The following is a 23,425-nucleotide window of genomic DNA, read 5'->3' on the forward strand; positions in this document are numbered from 1 at the left end:
GTAAGTGGTTTTAAGACACCAAGTTCTAAGAGATTGCAAGAGTGTGAACAGGCCTTTACTTTCCATAAATCTCTGTGTTTTTTGTTTTGTTTTTTGTATAAGCCAGCACCGTAGTTTAGTTTTTATTAACGGTGAATATGTATCGACATTCCCCGACTAAAACTCTATAAAATGTGGTTAATTTAATTTACTCTGATTTTTGTCGTTTCACGTTGTACCTGTAGCGTCATGATTTGCGTCACCGCGTGTTCGAGCGACAGTTAACATATACGTGAACGCAGATGTTCGATTCCCCTTTTTCCACTCTGACATCTGATTTGAACAACGGAAATCGCTCTAACAACCCGTAAAGTACGAATTTCGCTAGGAACATACATTTTCATATCATGTAAATCACTTTTGCACATTGGCAACACACAACACATGAAGGCAACAACCTCGACTCAAGCGTACCCTCAAAAAGTTTTACTTGCTTTTTCTCCTAAATGCAAAATATGGCAACTCGTAGTATTTTTGGTAAGCGTCTTCTCAAACTGTTCACGTATCTCGACGTTTATTCTTGAGCGTACAAAACAAAAGAGGAAACATAAAGAAAACATATAGAAAAAAGGGAGAAGCGCATGTTTCAGCACCCCTTACAAAAATAAAGCGACCTGCTAAGAGCGATGGGAACAGAACGGGCACAAAACTAGCGGACGTTTTTGCAAAGCCCCTAATGTGCTGAAAGGGTTGAAATATTTTAGGGAAGAATTTAGCGAGCCTTCTAAGGAGCTTAAAAGCTCATCGTAACGCACTCGAGGATCCATTAAAATTACAACAAAAATACCTGAACATAAAAATAACTTAGTGTTATAGCTGTAATGTTTGTTAGGTTTTCTTTGTTTTATTTTTATTCGCGGAGAAAGTGTGGCAAGATTAAACGTTCAATGTTACCCTTTTTTTGCTTTCCGCGACTGTATGAAAACAAATGAAAAAAGCAAATAGCGAGCCACAGAACGACAATGATAGAGGTTACGTTGGCGTATTGCTGTTACCTTTTAGTGACATTTGGAAAGTCCTAAAGAAATGACTTTTTTGCTTTGCAACTTTAAATTTTATGTATCTCCCTTTTTTAAGTGGTATTGATAAGGTAACGTTATATTTTAGGGGTGTTCAAACAATCTCCGTCTTGGGGTGAAAAAATACCCGACAATATTAGTTAAAAAATCTTTAAAGGCATAGAGTTAAACTTATCGGGACACGGGGTCTTTCAGTTTACAACAAGCTGCGTTGGAAGTGCACATTCACTTTAAAAAGATAATTTATTCAGAATTTCTTTATAATGTCCATTAGTAGCATATTTTGTACTACGCGTAATGGCACGTTACACCAAAAAGAGTAAATTGCTCACACCGTAAATTCTTTCGTCGTATTACACTGTCTCGCAGTGCTCCATTAGAATATCGAATCGTGGTGAGTCATTTGAGATCTCACCCAAGGCAGTAAAACTCACTAAAATCGTAAGCGACCCGTTCTAACTGAACAGATCAGTCCATGAATTCGGTGGTTTATTTTCTGTAAAGCTTATCTTCGTATTCTTTTTTTTTAATGTTTCGAACATAAGGTTTTAGTTATTACCCGTAGTTCTCCAAAATGTTAACAGGGTGTGTGTTCAGCTTCTTGGTGCGTCCGTGCTTTTTAATGTGGCCGCACGGAAACGCTTGTTCCACGCACGCCTGGTCCCCTATCTCCATTCTGTTTACTCACGTAGTGCGCGACAGAGGTGAGTAAACATTATCGCGCTCCAATGCGTGAAGTAATGCGTGAATTGCCAGCAACGTAAGAAATGCTGAGCTCACTATAAGGGCGTATACTTTCCGGTTTTAACCGAAAAAACGCCAATAAACATCCGCCGGTGTCGAAAAGAAAAAAAAATCGTTTCACACCGAAAAATGCCATTTTAAACTTTTTCGTACAAGCGCCAGACTGTTTTTCTTTTTTTTTTTTTCTACCGAAAATGTTTTATGCAGACGTTTGTAAGACTCGCTCTTTCTTTTTCCTTTTCCTTTTTTTCTTACTGTCGTCGCTTTGTGTTGAATGTCGGCATAGGTCATACAAGGTCTCTTAGTAATCGCGATGTGTTTTTTTAGTCAGTGATGGTTACTTTGATCTTCAGTTTACCTCCCCCAAAATTTGGCCGCATTGTGCCCTCTTCTATACTCGGCGACAACTTTTCTTGGCAATGCAGTGGAAGCCTACGTCCCGCGTCCCCTCTCCCATTCGGAGTGTACGCAGGCTCTCCTCCTCCCCCATTTCCGGGGAGAGGAGGAGAGCCTTCGTACACTCAAAATGGGAGAGGGGACGCGGGACGTACAGTCTCCGGCAATATGAAAGACCCACTCGGAGCGCTTGGCCGAGGCGGTGGCTGGCGGGGGCGCTTCGAGCGCTCCGGGCAATTCCATTCTGCTTCGAGGAAAGGACACCCACTCGGGCTCAGCTAAAGCGAAACACGCTTATCAGATTGTGCTGAGCCCCGAGTGAGCGTCCTGCCCTCGAAGCAGAATGGAATTGTCCGGAGCGCTCGCAGCGCCCCTGCCAGCCACCGCCTCGGCCACGCGCTCCCAGTGGGTCTTTCATATTGCCGGAGACTGTACCTTCCACTGCATTGCCAAGAAAAGTTGTCGCCGAGTATAGATTGCGCACCCTCCTTTGTGGACCCTATACTTCGTTTGAGGTTCGGTCCGAGCGCGGCCGACGTTGACCCGAAGGGCCAAACAAACAGCGAAAGAGGCACAACGTCATGGCCTGCTCTCTGCAGTTAATAGGACCAGCCGACGTTCGCCGTCTCTGAGCGTGCTCCTCCGCCGGCTACTCTTATCAAGCGCAGAGAGCACGCCATGACGCTGCGCTTTCTGCGATGTTTGATTGGCCCTTCGGCTCATAAAATCGGCCGCGCTCGGACCGAAGTTGAAACGAAGTATAGTTGGGTAGTTTTAAGTGTTTTTTTTTTTTTTGTATTGTTTGGGTTGAAGCGTGCCGTTGGAGAGGGGGGTGACATCGCTGTTTCTCTGCAGCCGAGACGCTGCCGACGCTACGAGGAAATCGGACCAATCAAACAGCGTAAAAAGCGCAAGTCACTGGGTCTTTTCTTGTTTGTGATCGGTTCAGCGATAAAAGAAGACATACAGAAACATGAAGAACAGCATGACGATGCGCTTTCGACGGTCTGTCTGATTGGTTCTATCAGCTCGTAGCGTCGGCTGCGTATTTCACTTTTTTTATAGGTTGTTTTGGTGTTTTTTGTGTGCGTTTTGTACACAATATTGTGGTTGTCTTTATCTTGCCCGTTGTTGACCCTGTGCTGCTTTGGAAACTACATTCACCAGACTGGTCAGTACTCTAACGAGCCTCTTTGAATATTTTGGTACTTCCCGTGTCTAGCGCAAACGTAGAGCGCACGTCCTCGGAATTGCGCGGCGTCAAAAGGGAGGGGTACTGCACGAAAATACCTGATGTCAAAAGCCCCGTGTTGAATGCCCCACGGTAAACACCCCGCCCTTTTTGTCCCGCTTTCAAAACCCCGGTTTCAGAAGCCCATGATGCGCGTCTCCCGTGTCAGGTGGCTTAACACTCCACATGACGGCGGGGCATTCTGCTTTTAAATCAAAGACAGTAAGTTAGCAAGCGAGCTTGTGTAACGTAATCATGCCGTCTCCAGTACTTAGTTAAAGAATAACTCGATAAAGATTTATGTTGTCTTGCGACGTTACAAGTGAAAAGAAGAAATACCAGTCACTGGCAAAACATTTAAAGTTTCAGCTTTCATCACTAAGCATAGTGAACAAAAGCTTTCGTCGGCTCTGAAGCACGCGCGGATTCAAAGCTAGTTCGGACGAGGTGGGTTCTGTCAAAAATGCTGACTCGCAAATCAAGGCGCAATATTTATTACAACACCAAACAGCAGTTTCATTCTAAAAATATTTCTATCCGTCTAGGCAAATAGTCTGAGCTTCCTCCATCACAACCGAGTGCATCGCTGGAGATGCAAGTTTATGCAGTTAACCTTATTGTGTTCCTTTCACTGAAAATACCCTTTGTAGAACTTCGATATACTAGGTTAAGATATGGAACAATGCTGGGCTTGGAGCGCGAAGAGGATCGTGGGATGGGGACAGTGAGGACGGGGTCATTGAAGGCGGGGTTTTTGAAACATGGTGTTGAAGACGCTGCACTTTTACGACAGGGATTCCGCACGCGGGGCAATCGTGCTACACCCAAAGGAAGGAGCAGGCGGGAATGACTGATGCGAACCCTGGAATGTATGCACGCATATGATGCAATTACGAAGTGCGGAAAACATTGTGTTTCAGATGTAAATAAAAGTTGCACATTTTCTCGTCCTGATTGTTCGTTTCTATTGGCGATTTTTTTTTTTTTTTTCGTCGATAAAAGCCGTCTTTAGCGTCTGCACGAGACAATTCACCGAAATGCATCGGTGTTCTGGAAATAAATAAAAACAAAAAAAAGTCCGCCGGCATTTGACATAATACTAAACACCGGAAAGTACACTGTCTACGTTGTAGGCACGCGCTTTTTTTTTTTTTTTTTTTTTTTTTTACTTTATGATTTTTTTTTGTATTCTTATCGGCTGGTGTGAGTCTCATTGGCTGGGGGTTTATAATAAGATGCTAGGAATTCGCCACGCCCCCCGTTTCTGGAGGGAATATACTTAAAACGAATGCTGGATGAGCGCGTTCCTTGCCCTTCCCACAGCAAGTGCAGAGGCTACTCGTTCGTGCCTCTTGTGAAATGTTGAATCGAATTGTGGAGGAGCCAACGGTAAATTTAAATTAGGATTCAATAACTATAGTTATCGAACTATAACTAAAGGTTAATGTAGCCTTTGCTACATCGTTGCGGTGAGCAAAATGTTGAAGTCAAAGTTCCGAAACTCTGCCGTCTCCCCTTCGATTACAATTTGCTTCGTGTTACATTATACCAGTGTTACCCCAGTGTCCCGTGTATGGTGTTCCAACGGTGGTACCTGTACAATTTTTAAGCGAGCTTAATTGCACTGTTCAGCGTAAGCACTCTTACGTGCCCTTTTGGGGGTCTCGAAAACCGCTTAAAACGCACGGTGTTAGGAGCAAGGATGCGCAATTTGAATACTCGAAGAAAAGTGCTGGAGTGCAAAGTAGCTGCACTCGTGTGATCATGTTTTTGTTTTTTTTTTCTGACTTCATCTAACTCGAAATTGGTACTGGGTAATAAAATAAGTTTAGCCAAGACTATTTAATCTAATTAGATCCAGTTCATGGATGTTCACCCAAAAAACAAACAAACATTAAATAAAACATAAACGTATTGACGACACAAATTACACATGCTAGGGAAATCAATTTGAACCGGAGCCGTCTCTCTTCGAAAGATGCATTATCAATCTCATTTTTTATGTAGCTTTTGCAATATTCTTGCGTTGTATTTTTACTTGAGATGAAGAAAGAACTTCATGTGACGGTCAGTTGTGCGTGCAGGTCAGAAATTAACTTTTTTTTATAGATAACTTAGAAAGCCAGTCAAGTATGCCAAACCAATACATGACTCGCACTACCGTCACATTAGCTCCCATTTCGGTGGCCTTGCTGCTGAGTGCGTACCTTCAGCGGTACACATTTCTTAACAACAGATTTACTTTTCTCGGCTAGAACAAATGGCGACCACCAGTATAATGCGATGACGGCGCGTGCAAGCCATGTGACGTCATCGCACATGGTTTCACATGGCAGGCGCGCAGATGAAAGCAGAGCTTAAAACAAACGTTTAATGAGGCGACCTTGTGCCTTTAAACTAAAAGCCAAAGAAGTACCATACATCTTGCATGTGCAACGGAAGGTATAATCTGTCCCAGATTACACAGACACCGCTGCTTTTGTGCGCGCGGTCAGTTTAGGAATGTTCTAGCCCATACCACACGGTGGCAGCCTAGAATGAACTGGAACTTTCCAGGAGAGCACAGAATTTTAAAAGACATAACCGGATCGGTCGTAGTTCGAACCCTCCGTCCCTCCGCGTGGCGGCCGCGTGCGCTGCTGTACTTCTACCGGTTGGAGCTGAGCTAGTTGGTTCATATTCTTAGGTGGTGGAAGCTGAACTCTAAAGACCTGTTCACACACGCAGCGGAGCGCTACAAGCATAGCGCTGACCTCGCGCAAAGCGCGTGCGGACGTGAGTGCTCACCAGCTTTGTGTCACACCGTCAAAACGGTTGCTCATGGCAGACGATAAGTAGCTGATGACACATGAGCAGTGCTACATCAGCGCTTCACTGCATGTGAGAACCGGCATTAATAAACACGAAAATAGACATCCGCTGGACTATCAACTATATTGAAGACATCTTCCTTTACTACTAACCTAGATAGAAGCCCTCTTCCTGTTGGCGACGTGCACGATCAAAAGCGTCGCTGTGGTCGGCCTTCCACGATTGGCCGAATGCTTATAATAACGTCAGCAAAGGGTTTCCCATCGGCAGAAATAAGAGTAATTTAAGAACTTCGATTTTGTGCTGGCATTGTTGGTATCAGAGCGCAATGATTTCAAGCTTCCAGCATGGTAATTACAAACCCCATCCAACTTGTTGTTCAATAGGTAATGACGTCACGAGAGGAAACCATAGACGTTCGCCACCAAAACATCTCGCCGTTAATACTTCGTTTCACCAAGTTCTGCTATCCTTGGTTTCACCTTAAGTCCAGACAGAGCCAACGCCACGAGCTGATGGGACCCATCAGACAGGATCAAAAACGCACAATCATGGTGTTTGTCATGTTTCTGTACGTGTTTTATCATCGCTAAACTTATCATAATCCGAAAAGGCTCGGTGGGTTGCAATTTTGATGCTGCCTGATTGGTCACCTTACCTCGTTGCGTCAGCTCCGTCTGGACTTCGCTGAAAAGAAGTATGACTCCGCCAGGCACGCGGTCATGTGCGCCTCGTTGTCCACCCCTTTCTTTAGTTTCCTCGATATTCTGGAGAATAATACGTTGCGTGCCAAACTGGACACCAAAATTAACCGCTATAAGTTTACCCCACGTTACAGCATAGTTATCGATGTTCGTTTAATTTGATTCAATCTGGCGTTTTTATTTTACAGATGTATCTAGGCTATTTTTAAGCGTTCTTAAGTACTCTGGTTCTTATTCTGCACCTTCATAGGATATATCGGACGTTTTCTAGAAGTTTGTCGTGACTTAAATCGATATTTTTAATTTCATTATTCGTTTGATTTTGGATTATTCGTATCAACAAATTTTCAGTGGATGCATTCAATATACATTAATACAAAGAAAAAAGAATATTATTTAAGCTGGTAAGTTTAACATATTGAGCCGGACAAAAGAAAGTATAAATGCTAATTTTTGTTTTGTTTTTTGTGCCATTCTCTGCAACAATAAGCGTATTGTGTTACACAATATATTTACAATATTTAGAACGCAAGCGACCTACCAAAATAAACAGTAATACGCAAACTTAAAGGCCGACGTGCAACCTCGGTTTTCTGCAGGGAAAATAATCCTCTTAGCGCTTCACTCTCCTAAGCTGCGAAGGGGGTCAAGTTGGGGCAAAGTAAAAAGTGGAGAGCATTTAGAAAATGGGGGAAAAGGGCAAGAGTGGAAAGCGCGGAATGTGCGTCGGCTTTAAAAACAATCGCATCAAACGCATGCCACAATTTAGGTTCTACAACAAACTCAGCTCAGTTATGCAATGATGATCAGTTATACAATAGAAATCAATATTACTAAATCAAAATGTTAAGGTGGGCTAATTGGATATGCATATTAGAAATGAATATCGCGAAGTTCAAGTACACACTGACGGAACAAGCACTAACTCACAACTGTTGTTTTAATATTCATACAGAAGACGAGAAAGAGGTAGCGTTTCTCTCCCGTCTTTTTTTTTTTTGGAAAATTTCTTAAAATGAAATTGCCTTATGGGAAGAGGAAGTTCCGTTGAAAGAACTGAGAAATAACATTAAAAACACAAGAAAGAAAGAGGAGGAGGTTACGTTGAAAAACTGAGAATTAGCAGAAAGAGGAGATCGTTGACAGTAAATCACTGAAACAAACTCAAGTATGAAAGTTAAGGTAATAAAGTTCTTTGTCACTTAATGCCATTGATGGAGCACTGACACATGCGAGTTCTTCTTTTGAGTTCTCCTTTTCTTTAATGGTCATTGCCTGGTATTGTTCCCTTGATTTCTTCTCACGGAACCTTCGAAGGAGCTATGTCAAGGTTCCTATTTGATCAAATATCAAACCTCTGACTTGAAGATCCCTTCTTGATTCCCCAACTCCAATGCAAGTTATACATTATCTAAAAAAATATAACATACATGTAAAAAATGTTTGTTTTTTTCTCTCGACCTGGAAGATTTGTTTTATTCGATACCTCACGACCATCTGTTCGTAGCTGCAAGGTAAATGTATCGAGGAAAGTGGTACAGTGCGTTTTCGAAACAACTTGGCCCTACATCTTGAGTCATTCTACGAGGTATTGACATTCTACATAGAACTTACAGTCGTCTCTCTCAACGGGAATACTTTCCTGCAAAAGAAAGGAATTTGTATTGAATCATATGTAACACCAGCGTTATGGGACATCTTATCTAATGCGATCGGGCCATCGGCCAGGGGGTATCCAACAACCAGGTGTCAAGAATATGCAGAAATGTGGACGACTCCCTTGTGCTACTAAAAATAGACCTGATGTAAAGGACGAGCAACACATACGTTCAATCTTTACTAAGAATGCTCAAGGACTCAACTTTACACACGTGCTACCTACAGACAACAGCCTTTAATTTAACGGTCTACGTCTAATATTCCAACTAAATTACGCGTGCTAGATGTACATGCCACGACCAAAAAAAAAAGTTTACTCCAATATCAGTTTTTTCATTCAAAACTCGTTAAAAATGGCAATTATCAACAACTGTTCTAGGGCAATCCTCAAAAAGTCATGTGACCATAACGCGGGACAGAGCTTTGACGCTCAAGTACAACGACTGAAGACCTCTGGATATTCAAGTATCACCTTGTAGGATGTTGTAAAAAAAATGGTAAACTTCCACAGACAAAAAAACAAAAACAAGCACAAAGAACAATGCCCGGCTTTGATGCCCTACATTCACCGGGTATCACACAACATAAAAAGTTGGCTTCCAGGTATGACATCCTTGTCGTACTTTCAGCACCAGACAAGCTCAAGGAACTTTGTCCTAAGATAAATACTTCACAGGAACGTGACAATGAATGTGACCTGAGACGCAAGTAAAAATGTATACCTTGCCAAAGCCAGGTTATAAATGAACTACATATCAACTGTGGCTTAGTCTACGTGGGTCAGTGAGGCCGCTGCGTTAACACCAGGTTACGTGAACACTCTTCTTCACTCAAATCAACACCAGCGGGACATCTATCAGTGCACGTAAGAGACTGCCACTACATACCTAGATTCTGACAGAGACAAAAATCCTTCGAAGATTCCGTAAGTAGAAATCAAGGGAGCTATACGAGCCAATGACCATCAAAGAATAGAATTTTTGTGTCAGTGCACCATCAGTGGCATAAAGTGACAAAGAACTTCATTACCTGAACTTTCCCACTTGAGGTTGTTTCACTGCTTTACTGTCAGCAACTTCCTCTTTCTTTCTGCAATCTCTCAGTTTTTTTAACGTGACAACCTCCTCTACCTTATTTATGTTTTTCTTTTTAAATTTTATATCTCAGTTCTTTTAACGTAACTTCCTTTTCCCATTAAGGCAATTTAATTTTGTCAAGTTTTTTATATGCCGAAAAGAAAGACGAGAGAGAAACGCTACTTCTTTCTAGTCTTCTGTATGAATAATAAAACGACAGTTGTGAGTTTTCACTTGATCCGTGAGTGTGTGTTGGCCCTTTGCGCTATTTCTTTCTTTTACTAAATCAAATGTCAATGCGGTTGATTTTGACATAATCGACAAAGTTATATCACTTTTAAAATGGAAAAAAGGCAGACGACGGACGGAAATGCAGAATGAGTTTTGAAAGGGGAACTTACGTTATCAGCAGTAGACACATTTTTTTTTTCACTTTTGCTTGTTTTTTTAGGAGGAATAGAAAAGGGCGGGTATTTTTTGACTGTACTTTGTGTATGAAAAAAAAAAAGCTAAATGTAGGAAAAATACTACAACAAGCAGACGTATAACAAAAATTTTAAAAATATGATCAAGAAAGACAATAAAATGCTTAGATGGGCCAGACCATGATCCCATGATCCCATGATCAAGAAAGAGTTGGAATATATCTACTGCACCTAGTCAAATACTTTGTGTATTTGTTCTCTTTACGTGCGAAGCTTACATGTGCAAGTTTCCGCGTATTATAACTTATTCATAAGTGACGCGGTAGTTAATGGAGTGAGGCAAGTGAGTACGGTATCGTTATTTCTGCTTATCACCTCGTCTCGCCGTACGAATGTTCAATAAGTGCCTTCCACTCCAGGATGTCAGTAATGAATTGCAATAGGGTTAAGCGGATTGTATCAATGTCGTCCAAACGCGTTTTGTTGTTTACTTACTTAAGGCAGTTCTCCACTAACAACCACGCCTTCGCTTTTCTACGTGCACGCTTTTTTTGCCGGAAGGAATCGACGTAATCCAGCCTCTTTCGGACGCTTCGAGACATTTCTAAAAGTCCCGTTGTAAGACTCAAACTCGGAGAACTTCGTTAAAAGCAGTTCCAAATCAAACCCGCAAATATTTCTAAATCGTGCACGCTGAGCAGCATTTTAATAGCGGCCAATTACAACTCAAATACGTCACTACCGCTAAAAGAAAATGACAAAAAACGCGTGCTTGCTGTAAAGTAAAGTGTGCGTATTCGTCAAAACAGGCATTTAGTTTTACTAGACCATTACAGGATCGTCTTAGCAGTCGGGCTAAAAAAAAAACCAGATGGACGTAGTAGTTGAGAGTGGGACGCATGCTTCGCAACCCAATCTACTGTGTCAATAACTGCCGCCATCTTGCTGTACCAGTTTCGGTTTTCAGCTTCGGCCTTTCGCAAGAAATCCTAGACAGTTCGGTGTCCGGAACAACAGAGAAGCTTTCATTTTCTTCCAGACTATAATCGGAGAAAACGAGTCTACATCCATTTTTTTTTTTCCTCTCGGAGATTCGAGTTCAGGAACGGGCACCCCTGCTAGAAGCGATCCGGCGTCGGGGAACCAGCGAGAAAGCCTGTGGGGAGAGGAGGGGTTTTCTGAGAAAGAGGGAAAGTGAATGGAGTGAATGGACGGGGCCGTAAGAGGGCGAGGAGGCAGCCAGCGGCGGGGGCAATTTCTCCCGAGCATCGATCGGTGAGGTCCGTGAATATTTGATGCGGGGTAGTGCCGACGCCAGCGCCGCCGCTCGAGCTTGGGTGTCCGCCGCGTGCCGCGTTTTGCCTCGTCGAGACCGCGTCTAGGAACCCCCGGACATTTCTCGCCCTCTGGTCCTTGCCTGGTATTATCTGAGTTTTAAAAACTCACGGCTGCCGGATTTTTTTTTTATGTCCTGGTAAAAGTTGATTTTTACTGAGAAAAAAATATTTGTTGCGTATATTTTTATTCGCATTGTTTGTTGAAATACTTTGGATCAGTATACTCTAAAAACCAACAACTGGAACGTTTACCCTCCCACAAATCATTTGGGCGAGTCAATCGCAGCAATCTACAGAGGGAGCATGCTCAGTGAGACAACGCAGACAGTTCTTTAAAGTCCAAAGATATTTCCAGCCTCGCAATTGGCCAAGCTCTCTCCCCCCCTAGATTGCAGCGATTGGCTCTTCAGAGTGCTTTGCGGGGAAAGCTGTCGCACCGGACTTGTTAGAGTGATATGCGTATTTTTTGTCAGTGCATGTCTGAACAGGCAAACTCTCGGATATAACAATATTTATACGGAGCGTGCCTTAAGCCGAAAAAAAATTGTCAAACCCTCAAAACGGCAAAACGAGACCAGACACCAGGATTTCATTGACTGCCCAGAGGAGTCAGTGTTGCTGCGTGCCCAATGCGAGAGCAATGCAGCACGTTAAGAGAAATCATGACCCAGTGGCGAAACGTGAAGCGCAACTATAATTAACCAGACCCTGCCGTTCCGAGACTATCAGCGGCCCCAATAGCCACACTGTGCATTCAATAAAGATGTTCCCACGTTTACTTGGCCGTGAAGTGTGCGGAGGAATCCATCACGATGTTCTCGCTTCAGATGAATTGCGATTTTTAGCCCAAAATCTGTCGAAGGAGAGATTAGGTCTGCTCAGATGTTCACGTTATGTCTCGTCTGCTCACACCATCTTAGGCATCATCGTACGTGAATGCCTTTGTTAGGTGGGCACCTCTGTTCGACTTCGTTATCTTCAGGTCTTCTTACCTAGATCGTGTTGATTTTCTCACGAGAGTACGGTAAGAAATTAAAAATGATACATTTCAGTAGAACATTTTTGTTGCTCTTTTTCGGGATTGCTACTCTCCCATTCTTGCTGATTTGGAGCTTTGGGTATATTACAAGATACTTTCACTTTTGTACAAATTAATCTGGAACATTGGGTAAAAAATTCTTTCAGCGGAGCTACCATCTAACATTTATGATCACACTCACGCTTCCATGCAGAAGCATTACACTAGAACACCACCGCCAAAGGTGGCAGGTGCGTGACACGCGCGTTGGTGATACGTCTCAACAATGTCGTAACTGACGGGTCATATCAGCGTACACACCGCTGCCGCTCATCTGGACATTGCGGCTTATGTACGTACAAAGTACTTTATAGCGTCTTCCGCAAAACGGGCTTCAATATTGTGCAATCAGTAGTGGCATGAGGAAGGAGCTTTGATAATCATCAAATATGACACCGCTGATACTTATTATGCAAGCGGGCTGTTTACCTCTCCTTCTATAAACATCAGACTGAGATACTCAATTACTCGGGATTTGTTTTTAATAAATAGACGGTTCGTTGATGACTATTTCTGCTGATGCGCCACGAAATGATCAGCCCTTTTAAGGCAGACGGGGGACAGAGCGTCGAATGGGTGGCGCAAGATACCGCTCACTACAAAAGGAATAGCCACTGCCATATATCCGTCCATTCAGACACCACCTTTTTCTTATAAAGGTCAGATATCTCCTGCTAGTTCAATTTGTATTCGTGCTCGTTGCGTGAGAACTAACCACAGGAACGAAATAAAAATATTAGTTTCCTCCGATAACGGCGTAAAATTATACTAAGACTAAGTATAAAAGGTCTGCAATAGCCCTAGTATGGTGGCAGACTACGAACGATTGGTTACTTTAATAGGCAGTTTCCTAACTGCTATCAGTTTCTGCCGCCAATTAGTGAGACGAGTAATTCAGTTGTTATTTGATGTTGTGTAAATACAACACATTTTTGCTCTTAGGGTTTAGATTTTGAATTTTTTTTTCTTCTGTGATTTTGGCTCGAATAGTTCCTTTTCAGCCATTGGTTTCACCGGTCATAGGTGATAAGAAAATAAAATGCCTCAAATAGAAACAAAAAGCCGAGTAAAGTAGTGAAGCCCCACGTATTACGTATATTAGAAACCATTTGATGTCTATGTGCACGTAACACAATAAAATAATCAACCTAGACAAGTACAAAATAACATCACGCGGCAAGAAAACTGACCCCTGCTGATGCATCTTTTTGAGTCGTGTATTTGAAGTTAATTTAGAAGTCTTTTTTTTTTTTCGGCGTCAAGCAATATGAATTCCTAATTAAAAATGCGCCACTAACCCGGCTACGTAGTTACTTGATTAATTCTGATTTAGGATTAACGCAACGGCAGTAGATTAGATGTTTTGTGTCAAAATTACACAAGTCTGCACGATGCTTGTAGGATGAGACCCCTTCCGCGCGATTCTGTCTACGTTGTATTTGTTTGCTCCCGTGGGGTGCGGTGGAGGGAGATTGTTTAGATTCGCCCGCTTGTGTTAGGTTGTTTTTGTTTTGTTTTTGGTATGCCACCGGTTTTTGTTTCTGATCCGATTTGTAGGAGATCGCCACTGTTTTTTTTTTTTTCTTCAAAAATCGGGAGAGAAGTTACACAGATCTGCTGAATCCTTGGTTTTTCGCTTTGTTTTCTGCTTGCTTTCAATCGGCTTATAAAGAAGCCTGAATTTTGAACTCCTGTTTTTTCGTTTACCATGTTTGTGTGAGAAAACATTTCGTTTTCGTCCGGTTTGTTTTAATACAAACTTCTCTGAGACTCTCAAAAGGATTCCAGATGTTTGCACTCCTATCGCCCTCTCCCCTTCGCAGCAGTTGAAATCATCTGGTTTCTTTTTTACTTCTTTTTTCCCCATGAACTTCCGGAAAAGGGTCAAAGGTCGAAAAAAGGGTTAGGAAAAAATAAATAAAAGAAGAACGCGAAGCACGAAAGGTCAGGGATCCGCTGACTTCCGGCGATGACAATCCGAATCTTTTCTGCGTTGGTTCTTTATCCTATTGCATTGTATATTAAAAAAATAATACTATGGAACTCCACATGGTTATCTTTGCCTAGATCATTATACTGTTCAATTTGGCTCGGACAGCATTTAGCACACTGCCCAAGATTCAATGTTCGTTCTTAGCTCGAGCATCAGTTGGTTGTAAAATTTTCTTACGCCTCAAACGTCACGTACTGCTCTCAAAGGATGTTGTCAACAGAATAAACAAAACAGTGCAGCAAAGAACACGAATACAACTGGAAGACACACACAAACGCATCGCTGACTGTCGACTGTGGTATTCTTTCATAGCCAAATACATTAACATATATTAGATAAAAAGTGAAAAAAAAAGTTTATCAAGACATCCCGTGCCATATCCACAATGAGGAAGGTAACACAAAGAAGGGGACGGACAGCGGAAGTCAATGTTGTCCGTACCCTTCTCTGTGTTACTTTCGTCACGGTGGATACTGTTACCAACACGCTCGTTTTGCACGTATTCTGTAAAATATTATCAAATGAACGCGCCACTCTCATTCATAAAATACATATTCACCTTCAGAAAATGTAATTGATTCCACATTAACAGACATTTCAGGTCACTAAAGTCGAATAAAAAGTGTTTCATCAAATTCTCTAGCAATATTATTTTGACGCAAGGCCAATATTTGAATGATATTAAATTGGGAAGAACAGCCCCATCCATTGCAGTACATAGCGGAGCGTCCCGATGAAGCACTTTGTAGTAAAGTAAATTTGACATTTGGGCTAGTTGGTAATAAGCACTTTGTAAACAAAGAGAGCGCTCACGACCCTTGTCGTTTACGCATCTTCCTTTCTGTCCTACGTAATGTTTCAGAACAAGTGAGATTATGCACGACAGGAAGTTGCATTTGGAATGTTGACTAACACTATTTAAAGTGTACTCGTTCCATGGCGCATGGACCTTACCGATTACAGTTGATTAAAATGAGCTACATAAAACTGCAGCGTGCATTCCATTCTTATTTGCCCGCAACTGTACTCCTGGGCTAACGATCAAACCTGTAACGCTCGGTGAACTCGATTCAGTGCGCTAAGAGGGAGTGACTGAGTGCGGGGGAATGAGCGCGTTCGTTGGTGAGTCTTCACTTACTTGACTCTGGGTGAGCGAGAGCCGGTAGGCCCTAACTACTTCACCGGGGCTTTTCTTAAGAGAGGCCTGCCACGTCATATCCGGTTGCGAGGTCATCTGCAGCCAATCGGAGAGTTCGCCTTTGCGAGCTTCCGGCCGCGACCACGTGACCGCTTCCTCGCGGCACTATGGAGGCAAGAAAAGAGATACAATAACCCGGTGTCAGTTTGTGGCTTTGCGCTCTCTATATTTTTTTCTTATTCTCAAAATACTGGTTTACGTTAAGACTTGAGTTCGTCAGAATCCGAGATCGCGAATGAATCCACATCATTATCACTTTCACTAGTATAAAAGAAAAAAAAAGTTTCTAGCCCTCTTTTTTTTTTTTTTTTTTAAGGAAACTTGGTCAGTGGCATAGATCGGGATATATTTTTCTCTCAAGATGCGAAGTGTGCTGCGCATTGCTTAAAAGGACTACCTGCTTTGCAAACCTTGGGAGCGGCTGGAATAGCGCCGATAAAGGTTTTTGCACGTTTGGATGTTCTTATGGACTTAGAACGTTCAATTAACTCCAGTAAATATATTATGTTATCTTCGAAACATACGCCGCTCGCTTATACTCAGAAAACACATTGCTGAGATGTTTCCACGCAAAATGATATTTAATGTTAAAATTACATTTAGAGGCTTAGTCACCCCTTAATTTTGGATAAAAAAACAAAAAGTTACTTCGCGTTTTTACATTTGAACTACACTCATTCATGGGTCAGCTCACCCGGAACTGACATTTAGCACGCTGATTCCAACGTATATTGATACGTTGCGTTTTAAAGCTAGGTTACTCAGGAGAGCACAATCTAAAACAGTCATGCCTCGTTAATATATACACTGCTATATTGACTACATTTCCGCGTATGAACTGAGTAGATACTTGTATATCTGTCTCATTATTATGGGCAGTGCACATTATGGACGCTTCTTCGGGTAGCGGAGGTGTACATATCAACGTGACTTCACTGTAGTACCATTGGGGTGTATCTAGGAATACTCTCATTTTGTGGGTACATTGGAAGAATAAGAGTACGTTTCATTTCCTGCGCGATCCGTTTGAACCTATGTTGCTGATGTAGAGCTACCAATAGTTGTGTGTTTGCTGCTGGCAACCGGCTTCCTCCACATTAATAGGATCCCTAACTATCGCAATTTCTTTTACAGAATCAGCCTCGAGTAATAAGTTTCTTGAAGAAAAGCGCTTCATTTAATTAACAAGAAAATCACATTTCGTGGTCTGAAGAAACATTCTGAACATTACCGTCATTGTTGGCCTTGATTTTACCCTCGCTAACACAATATCGGATAGGAACGACGTTTCATAACTGCATTTTTGATGCTTCCGGGAGGCTCTTTTTGAAATCACTCTCATCACCCTAATCATCATCATTAAACTTTATTTGTGCGGCAATATAAAAATAATCCTTCGTTTTCGGCGGTCAAAAGCAACATTGTAAGTCTACACTTTAGTGCACGTAACGTAACTTACACAATGCATGAAAATACAAACTGAAATAAAAGTAAAGCAACAAATACTAATACAAAAAATATGAGTGTTCTACAACTCCCGCCTTGCAGTATTTAAGTGAAATATTTCCATTCGAGCACACCTGGCGTAAAATCCGGAAGCCATGTAAAACTATAAATTTTACGTTCTTGTGTGTTATTAATTGAAATGTGAATCCTCTACACACAGGACATACATGACGTATAAAAAAATTTACATACCTCGTCGAACCTTTCACCAAACATACAAATTCATCATCATCATTATCTGTTTTTTCCTGTGTGTGTGCTTATAACGTAATTAACGAGGCAAGCACGTATTAAACCCAAGAACAAATCGTAATTCATCAATTGAATTCACGTGACCATGATAAACTTTCTGGAGTAATAAAAAAAATTGCATTCACCTCTTACAAAAGGCTTGCCGCGTAATGAAAATAGGTGAAGAAACGCTTACAGCAAATACGCTTACAACAAATACAGCAATCCCGCATAACGATCATACGCAATTCCTATAGAATGTTTTTGTACTTCTTTTTATTTCAAAACCTAATGATAAATTTAAAAAAAAATTCGAAGTTACCGAGTTTGATTAAAACCGTGATCTAACGGATGACTTAAACAAAATCTGTTAAAGAAAAAGACGTTGAAAATGGGTGACAAAATTGTGAAATCGTGGCAACACTCTTAACACTTCACTGAAAGCAATGACCACATGATTACTGAATTGAGGTGAACTGCCAACACAGACATCAAGATCAATGCTGAAAAGTACCGATGAAGTCGGGGTAATCAAAGCAACTCCTAGATTGTAAAAAAAAACGATTATTTTTTTTTAATAGGTAACACGATAGATTTAGTTTTTAGAGTATTAACTCTATGCTTACTATAATCACGAGAAACTCGTCTCTCGCAGCTTGTTTTTTTGTCCTCTCCGGCAGATGTCAGCACTACCGCTGATGTTCTGCCCTCTTTATTTCACTTCAGGTGGCCTTTGAAGACGTGCAGCCGGCATCATATCGGAGCCGCGGTTCACACGACTTCCTCTGCTGACGCAAGTTACTTCTTGTTCTACCCACGTTTGCGTCTATGGATTACCGGTTCCACCCCAAGTTCTGCGTGCATCAATGAGTAATTCTGGAGCGATGAGGATCCGCGTCATGTAGCGCTCTCCGTTCCTGAAAACATTCTCGTTTTAATCTTTGCACTGACTTTTTTTTCGCGGCGACATTGAGTTTAACTCTGGTCCTCAGATCGGGACGAAAGAACTACTCGCCGGTCAGCAGCGCTTGATTACCAACATAAACGTAATCGAAGCAGAGCAGTCGTCCACCGAATCATTACTAAAGTACTTGTGCAAGCGTATGGGACCAGTGGAATCAAAAATGGATGCGTTTAACTGTATACACACTGTTCCCCAGTAATATTTAAAAAAAAAGAAACTGTGATACATGGCTGATGCACGTTCAAGTTTTGGCTTCCCGATTGACAAATTTTAAACATCGTGGTCGTCGTAATCATTACCTTATTTTTTATGTATTCCTTGAATTAAATTTGAAAGAGACTTGCGGTCCTTGCAAAAACCTTCTTAGCTATGAGTGGGTGATGTTTTTGTCGAAAAAGCATATCGGCTGGGCTAATTTTCTGCTGATCGGAACCGATCAGTCATCGGCAATTTTTGTGTTTGAAAGACAAAAAGAAAGGCAGTTCTTTTTAATTCTCGTAAACTAAAATACACAAGTCTGGACATCTCAGAATATTTTTTTTCTCGGAATCAGTTTGTGCCATCAAAAAAAAAAATAAAAAAATAAAAAAAAAACTAGGAATGCGAGAAAGCTTATCGTCGAACGGAATGCGAAATTGTGTTGAAAAACGATTGTTTACTTACAGAATTTGTTAAATTATTGTGCAATGATAAAGCAGATCTGGTGAGCTAGAATTGCCTGCCTAAAACACGCTGAGAGGGCTCATTAAGCATAACATTTGTGAACTGTAGAAGTTAAAAAAAGCCGACAAGTTCCACAAGTGTAATTCGAACAAGGTCATTGCTGGACGGCGATATTCTTGATCATGTCTTCCCTGAAAAATACTCATGTGATAGAAATTATAGAAGTTCCCACTGAGAATGCGTTTTTATTCTTTCTCTTAAAAGCATCGTTTCAAACGAAATGAAGATTGAAATGGAAAGCGTTAAAAGTGTTTGGTGTGAACTTTGTTTAAAAAAAATTCTGAGTGGCCGGCCGATGGTGCTTTTTACAAACCGCCAGGTACTCAGACGAGTGTATTAAGGTCTTCGTCTGAAATTGTTTCTACTGTTAGTTGTGCTAAAATCACAATTGAATGCGACGTTCTTGCCGGCAGTAGAATGGAATGCGAGTAATCACAAAACTGGCGTAGGAGAACTTTACGCTGAGGTGTTTAGCTTTATGAACTTGTACGCTTTTAAACAATACGCTCATAAAACAAATCAAACCGATAAAACGAATTCGATAAAAGCTTCGCTTTTATCGAAGATGCCAGATACGATTTCTAACACCTACGTCGAAAGTTGCTAGTGCCAGTGTCGGCGAGTCAAAAACACGTAAGGGGCTTCTATATTACAAAGCAGATTAAAGTGGTAGAAGTCTCATAGACCCTTGTTTTCTAACCTTCGAGTCGTTGCCAAGATTTTTGAGTATCGAGAAAATCCGGTGTATTTTTAAGAAAAAACTCAATTAACCAAATGTTTCGTTCCTTCCTCTATGCTTAACCCCAAGCGTGCTCGCGACAAGCCTTGGATATCTCGGCATCTGCACAGCTTAATTTAAAATAGATGTAGGGCGTACTTAAGGTACAGATCACCCGACTTAAAGCTGATATGGCCACGTTAAGCAAACTTGCTGCATCTGTCAATTTAATCGGTACAAAACCTACATTTTCAAATTTATTAAGATATAGTGAAAAACATCCCAAAACGACTCGAAAAATGTGCGCAAAAACGTGAAAAGTAATATCTCTGTAAAACCATTTATTCAAGGTGACAGTATTGTTCTAACTGATATGAATAAAGCCGAACTATTGAATACATTTTTATGTCATGTTTAACTAATCTGCACAACGGTACTTTATATTTGAAGCTCCAACTGTGTCCTATACAATGTCGTCGATTGCCTTAGAAGCATAAGGAATCAGGAAACTTTGAAATGGATGCAAGCAAGGCAACTGGTCCCGATGACATTTTCGCCTGTATTTTTAAATCGTGCTTTGGTACAGACTGTCTATATTTTTACGTTCTGTTTGAAAAAATCCTTAAGTAGAACCGCGTTATCAATAAATTGGAAGATTGGTGGGGTTTTCCCGATACACGAGGGTAGTCCCAGAAACATGGTAATAAATATCCGTTCAGTTTTATTAACTAGTACAGCATGCAAGACAATAAAGCACATTTTATACATGAGAATTTTGAACGACATAAATGCTCTTGGTAAACGGCATTTATCCCAACATGGCTTTCGTCAAAAGTATTCATTTGTGACGCAGCTAACTAAATTTGTACCCATATTGACTGACGCTCACGATGAGTGTGATATTGTTTACTGTGTTTTTTATATTTTAGTAGGGCATTTTATATTGTCCCTTTCGGTTTTTAATAGCAACAAATGCATGATTATAAAATTGATAATAAGGTAGTACATTGAATAGGCGAGTATTTGTCAAAACCGTAAGCAGTAAGTCGTGCTCAATGGTGGTGCATCTGAAGGTTCTGACGTGACATCGGGAGTTCCACAAAGTCCTCACCTTCGCCCGTTGTTGTTTTTGTTGTACTTGAACGAAATTGTCGGTGTCGTGCCATGTACTACAAACAATAGCGTTGTTCTTTGCAATCTTTGCAAATAATAGTGTTGTTCATAAAAAAGCGAACGTGTATGATAATGCTGACGTCAGCATTCTTTAGGCAAATAATGTCGTCACTGACAGGTGCGATTTGTGGATTATGAATATTAATGCTAAAAAGACTGCTCATGTCCCGTTAACGGAACGACGTTCCATCCAATGGCGCATTACAACATTAATGGTGAGCCACTTAATATCATGGACGATTACAAATACCTCGGTGTATTCCTAACTTCAAAGCTGGGTTGAAACAATCCTGGCGATTTTGTTCTTTCTAAAACTTCAAGAATACTCGGCTGCCTCTCTCGTAACTTTAAGTCTGTGCCGCCTTTCCTGCTACAAAAGCTTGATTTCTCGCATGTCCGCTCAATTTCGGAATATGCTTGCGGTGTATGGGACTCAGTCCCAAATGTGTCTCCCCTACTGAAATGCCCCACGACGCTATAGCTACTCGAATAAACAAATATTCGCAGGCTTGACATTTTGAGAATTTCGGAAAGTTGGGAACTTTTGCGATTGGTTGTGGTATGTTGCGCACTCGTTAAAGTATAATCTTAATCAATTCGAAGCGTCTACCCTTCCACAAGGCACCTAGTGGAGCCAGTAGCTGATTGGCGGGGCTTACCATATGTTTAAACCCCCGAAAACAAACGGCCTGCTCAGTGGAACTTCCGCACGATGAAACATCATGCCCAGCGCCACAGCGTAGGACGTATCCTTTTAGGTAGCTATAGTAAAAAACAACTCAGCAAGCGAAAGGTGTGACATATTATGTTCACTTTTTTTTTTTTTTTGCTTCGTGGTTTGTTTTTTATTGCTCTTATTTTCTAAATGCCGCAATCTCATTGGCTACGGAGCGGCAAAAAGACGCTGGAGACTGGCCACGCCCCTCGTTTTTTATGTTCTTTGTTACTACAGAAGCAGTCTAAAGCTAATCGAAACTAGAATATGCCGGCGTGATATGCAATTCTCACCAAACCAAAATTATTTAACCTTAAAATTAGAAGCTTCACAAAACAAGGCCGCACGTTTCATCTGCCGCGAGTACGCTTCCCTAACGAAAGTGTCTCGGAGCTGAAGACGAACCTGGAATTAACATCTTTAGAAAATCGACGGAAGACTTCTTATTTATGCTTTTTCATCACATTTACAACAGCGAATCACTTTACCGAACATCTTTCTGTATATTTGCCGGGTTCGTATGTCCTAGGCTTGATCACTCGTGCAAAGTTCAACCGATTAAATCACATACTAACTTTTCCATGTTCTATCCACTATCATTATGTATAAAATATTGAAACAGTCTTCCCGCGCACGTAGTGACTCAACCCGAGTATGTGTTGTCTAGGAAGAGGTGGGTAGATTTGTTTAGTAAACTTCTTTTCTTATTTTATCCTAACGCCAAACACAGCTTGGCCATTCAATTTCTACACTAGAAATATGTCTATCGTTGTATTAATTCACATATTAAATCTTTGTATATCCATTTTGAGTTTGGGTTTTAGTAGTCTGTCTTTGGTGAAATATGATATAAACTGTTGGCGTCTTGTTTTTGTTTGTTTATATATGTTAATATCATGACTATCCCTCCCTTTTTGCTGTCCCCACTCATGTTAGGCATGAGAGGGGACAGCATGAGAGGAAACACCCTTGAGGTTAATCAATAAAATGAAATAAAATGAAAATTTAAATCCAAGATAAGTTAAGTTAGCACTAAGTCATGAATCATGATTAACACGATTGAACGCTTTTAATATGTCAAAGGGTGATTTCATTTGAAATTCTGCAGGAAAAAGCGGTCATGTCTCAAAAATGTTTTAAAATATATGTATATATATATATCCTGGGAAAATTCTTCAGTAGGACAAAACTCAAAACCGTTTTTGCTTTATATTTTTATACCCCTTTTTCCTTAACGATTTGAAATAAAAAATCGCCTCATGATAAGTCACATCAGCTTGTACTGCAAAATCTTTACACCAAGTAATAAAAAAGAAGCATAAAGTTGATTTTACTGACCTTTAAAAAATAACGTTTTGAAATGTAGATATAATTGGGCTTAGGTATAAGTAAACGTACTTATTTATTTATTAGGCTTTAGAACACTTTTTAATATCACATCCCAATTGCACAGGCTGATCATCATAAACCAAAGTAGAATCACCAGCTCTAAAAACAGGGGCAACTAAATTCTAAAGGCTCGGGGATTGTATTTTGCAAGGGACAGGTTGCAGGTACGCGCAAAAGGGGGACGCGTCAATAACATCAACTTCAGATAATAAGATTTTGTTCTGCCGTCAATACCGGTTGACGATAGTTACTCAATGTACTTTATGACTTCTAAAGTACCTCGAACGTTAACAACA

The 23,425-nt window shown here is 41.0% G+C and overlaps 1 protein-coding gene across 1 annotated transcript in view; it reads right to left on the minus strand.

Annotated features, from left to right (window-relative positions):
• LOC8030299 (POU domain, class 4, transcription factor 3) overlaps positions 1–23,425 on the minus strand; it is a 49,906-nt gene that overhangs the window by 13,064 nt on the left and 13,417 nt on the right. Inside the window, exon 2 of the mRNA XM_040501297.1 lies at positions 23,237–23,244. Coding sequence (XP_040357231.1) covers positions 23,237–23,244 — 8 coding nt within the window. The remainder of the gene's footprint in view (positions 1–23,236; positions 23,245–23,425) is intronic.

Source organism: Ixodes scapularis, unplaced genomic scaffold (assembly GCF_016920785.2).
Source record: "Ixodes scapularis isolate PalLabHiFi unplaced genomic scaffold, ASM1692078v2 PGA_scaffold13__105_contigs__length_92229423, whole genome shotgun sequence".
In the NCBI taxonomy this organism is placed as follows: Eukaryota; Metazoa; Arthropoda; class Arachnida; order Ixodida; family Ixodidae; genus Ixodes; species Ixodes scapularis.